This window comes from Theileria equi, chromosome 1 (genome assembly GCF_000342415.1).
Source record: "Theileria equi strain WA chromosome 1, complete sequence".
Lineage (NCBI taxonomy): Eukaryota > Apicomplexa > Aconoidasida > Piroplasmida > Theileriidae > Theileria > Theileria equi.
The window spans coordinates 1,029,525-1,042,315 of record NC_021366.1 but is presented as its reverse complement, the minus strand read 5'-3'; the positions used below and the strand labels follow the sequence as shown (position 1 = coordinate 1,042,315).

The 12,791-nt window shown below is 40.8% G+C and overlaps 2 protein-coding genes across 2 annotated transcripts; both read left to right on the top strand.

Annotated features, from left to right (window-relative positions):
- Nucleotides 1-82: 82 nt before the first annotated feature.
- On the top strand, nucleotides 83-4,645 carry BEWA_022760 (ABC transporter, ATP-binding protein domain containing protein; the record flags this gene model as incomplete). The annotated part of the gene is made up of 1 exon (XM_004829037.1): nucleotides 83-4,645. One exon carries the CDS (start codon nucleotides 83-85, stop codon nucleotides 4,643-4,645), a length of 4,563 nt encoding a protein of 1,520 aa, XP_004829094.1.
- A 1,703-nt stretch (nucleotides 4,646-6,348) lies between these two features.
- Nucleotides 6,349-12,789, top strand: BEWA_022750 (hypothetical protein; the record flags this gene model as incomplete). The annotated part of the gene is made up of 1 exon (XM_004829036.1): nucleotides 6,349-12,789. The coding sequence occupies one exon, from the start codon at nucleotides 6,349-6,351 to the stop codon at nucleotides 12,787-12,789; it is 6,441 nt and encodes a 2,146-aa protein (XP_004829093.1).
- Between the last annotated feature and the right edge of the window lie 2 nt (nucleotides 12,790-12,791).

Sequence of the window (12,791 nt, the reverse complement as noted above, 5' to 3'; positions counted from 1 at the left end):
GCTAATTCCTAAACATTTCACGCCTCGGGATTCTAATACATGTCAGAGAATCACACATTAGAAGGAATAACACCTCCGAAAAATGGAGAAGACAGCAGCTCCTCCAGAGAACGTCCATCACTTTTGGGAGAGTGAAGTGGAGCTGACCAGGAAGACGTCCAAGGCGCCAGATGGTAGGAAGTTCAAATACTTTGACGACAGAGGCATCTTCAACTTTGTCTTTATGGCATGGATGTCCAAGTGGGCCAGAGAAACAGCAAAGAGATACCTGGACCCTTATATGATCCACCCACTTCCACTGGCAGACCAGATACTCTACTGGCAACCAATCTTCTCAAAACACGTTAGTGATGGTATCGCAAGTCTGGAGGCATATGAATACATGGGTAAGGATGGGCGAAAGAAAGCCCCCAAACCCGTAAAGCACATTCTCTGCAGAGCCATCTTCCTCACCTTTTGGAGGAGACTACTCACTGCTCTGCTGGGAATTGTTGTTATGAATGCAGTTGGCATGAGTATTGCCATCTTTCTTCACAAGTTGCTTGGCCTATTGTCCGACAGAGACTTTAGGTTCATGGCATTTTTAGGACTAGCCCTGTCCATCATTCTCATGGAGTTGTTCAAGGAAATTTGCATGGACCACATCAACTACTACGTGCAAAGACTTGAAATTGTGATGGATTCATCTGTTCGTATTTCACTGTTTCAACACGGTTTATGCTACAGAAGGAGTCAATTTGGAAACTTTCAGGCAAAGGGAGGACAGTGCAACAGTATCATCCATGGATGTTCCGGAGAAAACTTGTGCACATATAATCCACTCTTGTGCCCAGCTAGACGTTACAAGAATAATGATTTCACCCCCAAGATCTACCCTCTAGTGCTAAACGACCCATACTACATTCCGCTCTTTGTGGAGTTCATGGCGGGAATGATTGATTTTCTGACGGCCTTCACATACGGTATGATTTTAATGAGTAGCCAATTCAACATGGGAGCAATGACTATTCTCTTAATCTCTCTCTCCTTGGTAGGATGTATGATTATTATGGAGGTTCTCAATGGCCTCCTAATGAAGTACTACTTTGGAATCAGAGACCATAGAATTACAAAGATTAATGAGATAGTTCCAAATCTGCTCTTAATTGAAAGAATGGCACTGGATGATATCAGTCAAAATGCTATTACAGAAGCTAGAAACGATGAACTCAACATTGTGGTTGTCCGTTTCATTCTCTCCCTCTTCAATAAAATCTTGTTTACCGCCATCATTTGTGTGGACATTATTCTTGTTGTAAATGATTTCATGGGACAGGTTAAAGATGCTGCTGATATAAAGAGTATAAAACCTGCTGAGCTGTTGACTGCAGTATACATTCTCATGAAGATTATCATCCCATTGAACATACTCCCTCTAAAGCTCAAACTCTTTGTCTATACATTCAGCTCATTCCTGAGGGTAGACCGTTTCTTCAGAACTTGTTCTCCAAATTTTTATCTTCCGGATAACAAGTTTACTGGGAAGACTGTTCTGCCAGAGGTATTACCTGACAAGAACAAGACACTGCCAAAAGGCCTAGTTGTAATGTTCAAGAAGGCCTCCTTTGCCTGGATCAATAGCAGGAAGGATCTTATTGACAATACTGGTACCACTTGTCTTAGGAACCTTGACTTTGTCCTCAATACTGGTGACCTTGCCATCGTTACCGGTGCTAAAGGTTCTGGTAAGACCAACTTTGTCAAGGCGGTTCTTGGTGACATGACTCTGGTAGAAGGATCAATGGCTGTCTTGCCTCTCTCTACCAACATGCCAATATTCTATGCTTCTCAAGACATATGGCTTCAAAAGGGTACCATCAGGGCTAACATTACCTTTGGTCACATATTTGATGAGGATGTCTACATGACTGTCATCAAGGCAGTTGAGCTGGAGCACGACATTTCCACTTGGAAAGGAGGTGACATGCGTACTATTTCTGAATGTGGTTATTCTCTCAGTGGAGGTCAGAGAATGAGAATTGGACTTGCTCGTGCCATTTATGCCTACCTCATATTCAGTAAGACTAATAGAGAGAGTGAATCTGGACATTCATTCCTTGTTATAATAGATGATTCATTTACTGGCCTTGACCCATTTGTTGCCAAGGTAATCTTCAAGAACTTGTTTGAGAATGGAAAAGGCTTGCTGGCAAAGGGTGATGTATCTACGGTACTTACCATCTCAAAGAATATTTTGGATGCCTGTGTATCATCTGAAGTTTTAGGTGTGTTCCCGGATGCCCCAATATACACATTGAGGAATGAGACTCTCGTGCATGAGAACATGCTAAGTTCATTCATAAAGAATGAGGTTGGTAATCTTGAACCTCCAACTCTATCTGATGAGAGAGTGGTACCTACTTACATGTCGGATGATGTTCGCCAACAATGCCACTCTGATGACTATGCCCGTGGCAGGCGTAGAGAGATTGTTGAATCCAAATATGCGGAATCTCCAACAGTTCAGATATTGTACAAAAGAAACGAGGTCAAGGATGATAGAGACAACATTATCACACAGTTTGGTGTCTACTTCCGTGCGGCGGGTTGGCCCATCTTCTTCTTTGTCGTATTCACTCTTTTGTTTTCAACATTGGATAGTACTAAATTTATCATCACCTCCAAGGTCTCTGACTCCATTGTTGATTACGCAAATGAGCATAGTCACACGTCAGTTTCGCTTGAGGAAGTTAAGAAGTACTGCATTAAGGCTTTGGGATGGATTGTTGTTCTTTCTGCGTCAGTTATTGTTGGATCTATTATGCGTACAATTGCAATGACTCAAGCCTTTTCCAACGTATCAAGGAGAATTCATGAGTATGCTGTAAACTCTCTATTTGTTAACAGTTCTACGGTTCTAAAGATCAAAAAATCCTTCAGTAGCATTCAGACCTTTTTGTACATGGACACATTCTTCATTGACAACTTCTTGAGTTACTATCTCCACGATGTTTTTGTGCTTTCCATTGAAACTGCAGTTCAGATGTTGACGCTATTCTTCATGATGCCATGGTCCACTCCAATTGCTATATTACTTGGGTTTATAATCCTGAGGTTTGTAGTATATTACTATGTCAGGTCATGCAAGAATGTCTACTTTGCACGTTTGGAAACTTTCAACCAGATCAATGCTACAATTGAATCTGCCATATCTGGCCTACCCCTCTATCGTAGTTTCAAGAAGGAATGGGAGTTGCTGCATAGCCTTGTTGAGCATGTTGATTATAACTTGAGATGCAACTACTTGACTTTCTCCGCCACAACTTGGACATCCATTTCATTCAGAACTCTGCTTTCTCCGTTGGCATTGTTCATTCTCCTTTTCCCTCTGGTCAAGTCCAGAGTATCCGGTACCGAGGTGCAGGTAGGCTACTATGCCATGGCATATTCATTATTCCTAAGCTTCTGTGGAACATTTGCAACCTTTCTAAAACTCTATTGCTTCCTTGAATTGTACATGGGATCAATCAGGAGGTTTGAGAATTTCGTCCCTCCAAGCACCAAGATCAAGTTTGACAAAAAGAGGAACATTCACCAGACTGATGTTATTCTAGATCGTTCTGCGTCAAGTGGAGATGATAAGATAGCAGATGAAGATATTAAGGATACCCTTCGTAGAAGGCGACGTAGTGAGCATGCTGATAGAAGAGCTGCTAGATGTACTAGTCTCAAGATGCTCTTTTTCAACCACCATGTTAATATACTTGACATCTCCAAGTATGCAGTTCCAGGTACTACTAGGATAAAGTTGGATAATGTTAGTGTATACATCACTTCTACCAATGAGAAGTATCCTATTCTCAAGAATGTCACATGCTCGGCTAATACCTCGGACATTATTGGAGTCATTGGTAGAACTGGTGCAGGAAAGTCCACCATGCTTTCCGTACTTCAGAACTTGGCTAGAAATAGAGAAGGTTCTGTTTTGCTTGATGGCTGCGACTTGAATGATATGCCAAAGAATCTGACTAGGCAGATTATTGGAGTGCTACCTCAACTACCATTTGTATTCAGAGGTTGGACTGTTCGCAGATTCATTGATCCAAGAATGTTATTTGATGATATCGGTATTGAAATGGCCTTGGAAAATTGTGGCTTGATCAAGTTTGTCGAGAATATTTCAGGTGGAAAGGGTCTTGATACCATCATCATACCCGAGCACTATCACAAGGATTTACCGGATTATCTCAAGAGAGCTTATTACGGGCCTACTCTGAAACCACACGAGACCTCTTCTGTGGATAATGTGAACATTGACCATGGAGCTGTGCTTTCAAACTCACAGCTACGTACATTGCTTGTTGCTAGGTTGGTGCTCTATAGAGAATTCTACAAGGTCCTCCTGGTTGATGAGCCTCCGGAAGATGAACTTGGAGTAACAAAGGAGGGTGTCCCAATTTACGAAATTATAAGGGCGCACTTCCAACATTGTACAACATTTATCGCAGCTCACGATGCAAGTATTTTACGTTTGTGCACATCGGTTTGGGTTTTTCATAGTGGCTCCCTCATTAGGACCTGTAGGACTGAAGATGTTCATGGTAGTGACTCCCTATCTAATATCATAGAAGAGTGCATTAAACAAGCTCAATGCAACGCAGCCTGAACTTTTAAATGCAGATTTTAAATAGGCACACATCACATAATGTTAGTATTTGAAGTATTTGCATTCCCTGTTATTTGTATATTGGCATTTATTCAGTCGTCAGGGCGGTCTCCCTTCTGTTCTCCTACTAGACAGTCTCGTGGAGGACCTCAGATTAGCCTTCCAGTCACACATTTTCATAATCGGATTGACGAGAGGAAAATGGGAGGAAATTTGTGGTGATGAGAGAAATTTCTTCACTCTGGTGGAATTAATGTGTAGGACCTCCCCATGGTCCTTCTCCCTCAGTTTATTCCTCACCAGGACTACTTACCAGGTCGTTAATGCAGTTTGTTCACTCATTGTAATAGTTGCAGTATGGATGGTTAGTGATCTAATGCATGGTAGCTAGAAATAGAGTGTTAGGAGGAACTGTTTGAGGAGGAATTTCTCCAAGGGAGCATAGACAACAGAGGTGTACTACTAGAATGGAATTATGGATGTAATGGAATGGTACAGGGTATAAAAGATACAGGGAATCTCATGTAGGAAGGTAGAGTAGCTACCAAAAGGTTCTTTGGTATGACCAATGTGTAGTATAGAATCTGTTGTTCTGTTTGCTAATTAATCACTGGTTAAAGTATTGGTGCATGCTACTATGGTGGAGTCTCTCGTTAAAAGTGCTATGGATGGCGGGAAGGCTCTCATTTACTCGGAAACTAAGGATGGACAGAGAATAGAGGAAGAGACATCACTAGGGAGAGAATACTGGTTTTATAGCACCCATGAAATTTTAGTGAAGGGCCATGCTTATGCAAGTATTAGACAGCAAAAGTGCTAATGGATACCTCTAGAATCTCTGCGTAAGGGGTGAATGCAGTTGAGAATTTACGGAGAATTCACAAGGTAAAGAACTTCACTTTTGAAATATCCGCAGCAATAGACTTTAGTTACAGTGCTTAAAAGACACGGAAAAAGGTTTGGGCACATTCTGGAGGGACTACACATCTGGAATCTTCCCTGGAAAAGGTTATCATTTCATTTACTGCACTGGACACCTTATCCAGTACGCTTACTCTACAGTTTAAATAGGATGTATGTATAGTAATGCGCTTAATAACTAAACTATAAATACATAATATGGGCCTTCTCAGTATATCCTTGGTGGATTGAAGCATCCGTATAATACCCTAACATGCTCGGAGTATATGCCATAAAGAACCCAGTATGAATCACACTATAATGTTAATCATATTACGAGAGTTAATGCATTAATAAGCCGGAATTTAGCAATATTAAAGGCTCTCTTCCCCATATCCTCTCTTCCTTTCGTAACAATCCTAAAGTCTTCTTCCAGTTAGGTATATACACATAAATATACGTGCCAGACATACTTTATCTACTAGCCATAGAAGTGTGAAATGGATATAGACATAGGAGAAATGATAGCTTAATTATGAAGCGTAGATTTACCACCCCTCTGACTATTCATATTGCACTGCCCGGATATACACAAGGCTGTTTGAGACTATAGGCAATAGTTTCACATCCATTGTAATTTTAAAGATGGAATGAGACCTATTACATTTATAAGAAAGACAGTATTCCTCAAAGAAGGAATGACTTTCCATTTTAGGATTTTGATTTAAAGAAGAGGAATAAGAGAAAACCTCTGCACAGCCAATTATCAAAGAACACTTATGGATTTAATGCAGTTCAGAAGAATGAAGATCACCACACTCATTCTTTTACTCATCTGCAGATTATGCAGTGGTGTAGATCCTCCTGCTCTTAGCGGTAAAGGAGCAGATGTTAAAAAGGGATCTAAGGAGACTGGACTGAGACAACCACCTCTAGCACTTCCACCTGGTGGTTCACATGCCAATAGACACGGTCCTAATGCTCAAAGGACTCCACCCCCTATGCCTGGAGAACTCAGGAAGACAGGTCCAAGAGTTCCTCTCCCAGGAGCAAAACCTACTGTTACACCAACTGCAGTAGGAAAGAGTACTACTAAAGTAACCGTAAACTCCAAGCCTAGTATTCGTCCAGACATTGAGGATGTTGGCGAGGACCTGGAAGAAGATTTAAAGCATGTCAAGGCGTATCATGAGAATATGCAAGAAACTATCAAGACTACCCTTGAGGTAACTAGTACTGCGGAGCCTACAGAGAAGCCTTTGGAGCACAAGATGAACATGTCCCTGGTTACTGTAGGAAAGTATACTGAGGGAACTCTTTCAGTGGTTACCTATACAGCCAAGCAAGATGCCAATATACCCCTACTCTTGCATGATTATAAGCCTGTTTGGAAGGGTATAGACAGCATGAATAACAAGGATACTCTGGTAAAGGCAAAAGTCTACCTTGGATCCGGTGGACCAGTAGCTGCCAACTTGACATACAAGAGAGTCACGGAAAGCACTACCAAAGAGTACTGTAAACTAGTAAGGGGTAAGTGGACCTTTGTTGACAAGAGTTCCCTAGAAAGGACATTTGATGAGGTTGAAATACCTAGTAATGCTAATGCATCTGCCTATAGAACAAAGGTAGACTCTACTCTATTTGACATGAAGGTGGAAAAATACGAGGGAATACCAGTATTAAACTGCACTGCCAAAAGAGGTGTAAAGGTACCCAAACTTGTTTACGACGGCAAAGAAGTATGGCAAGCTGATGGAAATCAATCTTGTTCATCAGCCACTTTTTACTTTGGAAAGTCTGGTATCATTGGTGTATCCTTTACCCATAACAGTATAGAAGAGACTCTCCATGACTGTTTCCGTGTCTTTAGCAACGACAAGTGGGAGGGTGTAAATGGTGACTATTATGAAAGGGTACTTCATGAAGCCAAGAATCCAGAAACCTCTGTAGCTACTGCGTCTAAGGATACTAAAGCCAAGAGCTTCATTGACACTGCCAAGTTTACCGTTGTTAATGACATGGAGGATACAGTCCCAGTCCTAAAATGCACAGCTGGAAATGGTACCTCTAAACTTACCTATGGATCTGATACAATATGGCCAGGTAAGAAGGATGTAATGTGTCTTTCAGCTCTCTTGTATATGGATGGAGAGAAGCCCACTCTTGCAGTACTTGTCACCAGGGATAAGAATAATAAGCAGAGCAAGGTTTACAGATACCATGATGGTAAGCAGTGGAAAGATGGTAAAGAAGAGGACCACAAGAAGAAGCTTGAGGAGCTAAAGAAGACTATTGAGAATAGGATTAAACAACACCATCTTCTAATAGCTAGTAGAACAGTAGACATTGCCAAATTTGATGCTAATAAAGGTCAATCATTCGACTATACCGTTGATAACGTCCCCGTAAAGATGTTTATTCCAAAGGACAACGTTACAATAAATAGACTTGTGAATGGCGGGGCTTACCTCTGGAGCACTGAGAATGGCAAGTGTACTATCATAATGCTATATCTCAAGGATAATAAACCGAAGTTACTTTACATTGTCAGATTCATTCAAGGAGAGACTTACAGTAGTTTGTACAAGGATGAAGATGGTAAATGGACAGAAACTGAGGACTTTGATTACGAGTTCAAGAAGATAAGGACTGCTCCTACATCCTCATCTCAATTTACTCTTGACATTTCCTCAGTTTCTGATACCACTGGATGCAGAATATTCCAAGCTTCACTATATGGAATAGACACTCGCTTCTACTCTCCAAATAGTGGTCACCACGCATCCTACATTGCACATAGTGGAGTCTCCATATGGACTGCTGAGGAAGGAGAAAGATGCACATTTGTGACATCCTATCTCAAGGATGGACAAGAACACTTGTTTCGTATGACAGTCAAGAATACCAATGATAAAAGCTCCATGAAGTACTTTGAGAAGTGTAACAGTGGATGGAGGAATATCACTAAGGAAGACTTTAATACCAAACGTGACTCTCTGAAAAGTGATGCTTATAGACCAAAAAATATCAAAGAAATCACTCCAGTTTCTCAACCTGATCAAAAGTCTACTCAACCATCCAAGAGAGCTCCGGTAAAGGAGATATTCCTTGACATTGGTCGACCAGATCCACAACGCTATAGATCATTTGACTATGCAATAGATGATGTCCCAACTCGACTCATAGTTGCAGTGAAGGAACAACCAAACAAGGTAGTATTTGGACAAGAAACTGTATGGTCTGATGACACTGGAAGATGTAGCTACTGTACCGTCCATATAAAGGATAAGAAACCAGTACTAATCTACATGTCTGGAAGATCCTTCTCATTGTACCTACTAAAGACTGATGGTGGATGGAAATCCATTGACAACTACAGTGAGGAGTTTGCCAAGGTTAGACTTGCCGTACCCTCAACATCCTCATTCTCCCTTGACATCTCTACCAACCAGGATACAGGAGAATGTAGAGTATTTGAGACACTCTTCAACAAGGTTAATACTCGTTTCTATGTTCCAAAGGCTGGAAAGTATGCCGCTAGTGTTTCTAATGGACAAGCTGTACTATGGAAGGGTGATAAAGAGAAAGCAATCCTGGTGAGACTCTACCCATCTGATAATCCTACCTTGTTACACATGCTCTCTGAAGACACTAATGGAGCATTCAAACACAGCTACCTTGTCAAGAGTGGTAGTAAATGGGAATCTATTAACAAGGACGTTCACGATAGACTACTCTCTGAAATCAAGGCTACTGCACATGGTAAACATACAGACGTTGGTAGGCTCAGACAAGAACTGATGGAGTCACAGGCCTCTCTTGATAAACTAGTAGAATCCAAGAAATTTACAGACTGTGATGGACCAGAGGATCCTTCCATTCTTGACATTGTCCACTATGAGGAGTCCAACGCCTATATAGTTACCAACTGTACACTAGATGGTTATCCTACTACAGTCTTTATTCCTGAAAAGGGCAGCATTAATAAGGTGGTTTATGGAAGTCTTACAATCTGGGAAGGTACTGAAAAGGAGGAGTGTAAGTACCTAATGTTCCATGACAAGCCTGGAAAAAACCCATTTATAACAGTCTTTGTGGACTATATGGATGAATCCAAGTTCATGGTCTATGAGATGAGGGACAAATGGACATTCTCCCACCAGTTACTCGGACCAAAGAATGACTACAAGACTACTACTCCTACTGTATTCAACCTAAGTGACAAGACTCCTCAGAATGTGTACTTCTGTGACAACGTCTTCAATGGTATAGTACACAGAGCTTATTCACCATTACCTGGCTACCATGTTCAGGAGGTAAAGGAAACTGAGACTACCATATGGCAGGCAGAGGATAAGGAGCAATGTATATTCATTCTCTCTGTACCGGGTACTGATAAGAGTAAAGTTCCACTACTAAGTTTCTTTGTAAGGAATGAGGACTACTGTGGTTTCAAACACTTTGAGAAGACTGATAAGTGGAGACATATTGATGAACGTGGCTATGACAAGAGACTCATTGAGAAGAAGCAGGCTAACAATGTGACTACCGCTGTTGCCATAGCTACTATACCTCAGTACAAGAATGCAGTTACTCTTGACACAGTCAATGTCGACCATGATAGAGTGGATCTCCATGAAGACTCCTTGAATGGTACCAGATGTCTCTACTCTGCCAAGGCTAATGACTACTTTAATGGCTTATCGGACAATAGCAAGAGTGTTTGGAAGAGTGACAAGGACAAGTGTCTTACTGTAGCTATGTATGGCAAGGATGAACTACACTGTCGTCTGGATGTACTCTCCTCGGATGTCATAACCCCAATGTACTTTTGCAGAAAGGCTGGCAACTGGTCTTCCACTAATTACAATACCTTCCATGAGTGGCTAAGAAGCTATGTCAAGACTCCTAGAATTAAACTTGATCTGGATAACTTGGACACCAACTTCTTTGAGAGCTTCAGGTATACTCAGAACGGCTATGAGATACTCTATGGAAGACCACTACCTGGCTATGTACTAACCACTGTTGCTGATGGTTCTACAGAAGTTTGGGAAGCTGGACATAATCAATATGCCACAGAGTTTCAGATGTCAATAATTGGTGACTATACACTTCTGTCCATCATAAACCACTCCTACCAGGTTGAGAATCTCTGCTTCCTAAAGTCTTCAAACAGTTGGTCGCCCATTGATGAGGATGTCTATGATCAGTATCTAGTTCCTGTTAATGACTCTGAAAGGGTACAAGATACGCAGCTTGATCTATCAAAGCCAGACATTGGTATTGTTACTGGACATAAGGATGTGATGGGAGATATTACTATACTAAGATACACTCCACATCTTGGAAGGCATGTTACCGCCGTTTTCTTTGGAGAGTCTACCATATGGTATAGGAAATACCATGACGAATATTGCATTTCATCTGAGCATATCACTAAGGGTGGTGCCTTATTCATCAGACTACTCCTCAAGATGGGAAGCTCTTTTGAACATCGCTACTTTACAAAGGTGGAAGGTAGATGGGTTACTCTTAAAGAAGATGAATTTAAGAATAAGCTTGGTATACAGAGTGTAGGTGTAAAGATTGATGCAAAGTCTATTCTAGGGGATGAGTCTGACCCCAATGTCTATACACTGAACATTTCTGGAACCGTAGATAGGGATAAGATTACTGCTACAGAGACTACATACGAGGATGTCAAGAGTGTTACATACTCACCCAAGTTTATTGCTGGAATTGGAAAGGTAGTAGACTCTGATGGAACCGTATGGATGGGAGCTTCTGACCAAAAATGTGTTACCGTCGTTATATCCTCAAAGGATGGATATGATTCACTCATTAGCCTCTCCATCAACACTGATACTGAGGTGCGGTACAAGTACCTGGTTAAGAAGGACAAGGAATGGTATCTCATTAGAAAGACCAAGTATGATGAGCTGTTGACTACAATGTATAGATATTCTCTTGTAACACATACGGATACCACTTTTGATAATCCTATAACTCTAGATATATCGACCAAGCCTACTGGAGATCTTGCCTTCTATGAGTATACCTATAATGATGTCATATACAAGACCTTCAAACCAAAGGATGACAGGTCCATTTTGGAAGTTGTGGATGGTAAAAGCGTGTTATGGAAGAGCTCATCTGGAAAATGTATCAATGCTTGGACCTACTCAACGGATGTATCCTCTCTATGTCGTCTCGACATTCTTTCCTCTGGTATCATTACTCCTCACTGCTTTGAGAAGAAAGGTAATATCTGGATATCACTGGATTTTAGACTATATACAGAAAAGCTGAAGAAACTCGTAACTCACCTATCTACAGAGATCAAAATTGATTTTAGGGGACTTTCTAGGGATCTATGCCATGTATTGGATTATTTTGACAAGCATGCAATCTCAACAACAATAGTCCCTGAATTTAGGACTACTAGTATATATCATGATAATAAAAAGATATGGGAGTCTGGAAATGGCAAAATATGTGATCGTGCACACTTCCTGACCACTGGACGCAAGCATTTGGCTTACATTTATGAAATTGACAGTACTGATAAGGGACAAGCTTCAACATTTGAATATGCAAATGATCAGTGGTTTGGTTGTAATGCTAGTAATTTCTCCATTACACATGGTTCACTTGGTCCTATTCCAAAAGAAGTCTTTAGTGGCACACTAGTTGATACAACATTCGATATCAATAACATTAGCGAACATGCCTTTAAAATTTACAATTACAGCGACAAAACGGTCACTAGATTTGAATATCAAACACCTATGAATGCTAATGTTAAAAGGGTTATAGATGGAGTAAAGATGGCTATTTGGCAAGGAACTGATAACGAAAGGTGTTTGTCGTGTGAAGTTTATTCAAGGGAGGGACACCCTCCAGTAATGAAGTTGATTATAAAAAATCACTATGGATTAAATATATACTATTTTGAAAGAGTGGATAATGAATGGAATGAGATCAACCGGAATATATTTAATCTCAGACTGGCCTCTTTGAGCAACAACTCGCGTTTACAGTTGCTAAAGGACAGACTTGTGGATACGTCTGAAAATTTAGATGTATTCGACAGAAAGACTTCTTATACCTCAGAAGAAATAAATATGCTCTATTTAAACCAGTGGTTACTAAGTAGTGTACCTCATTGGGTACTAGAACAGTTCAGGACCTTTTATCCAGAGAAGAAGGGTTGGTTCTCTTGTTTCTCCTTTTGCTAATT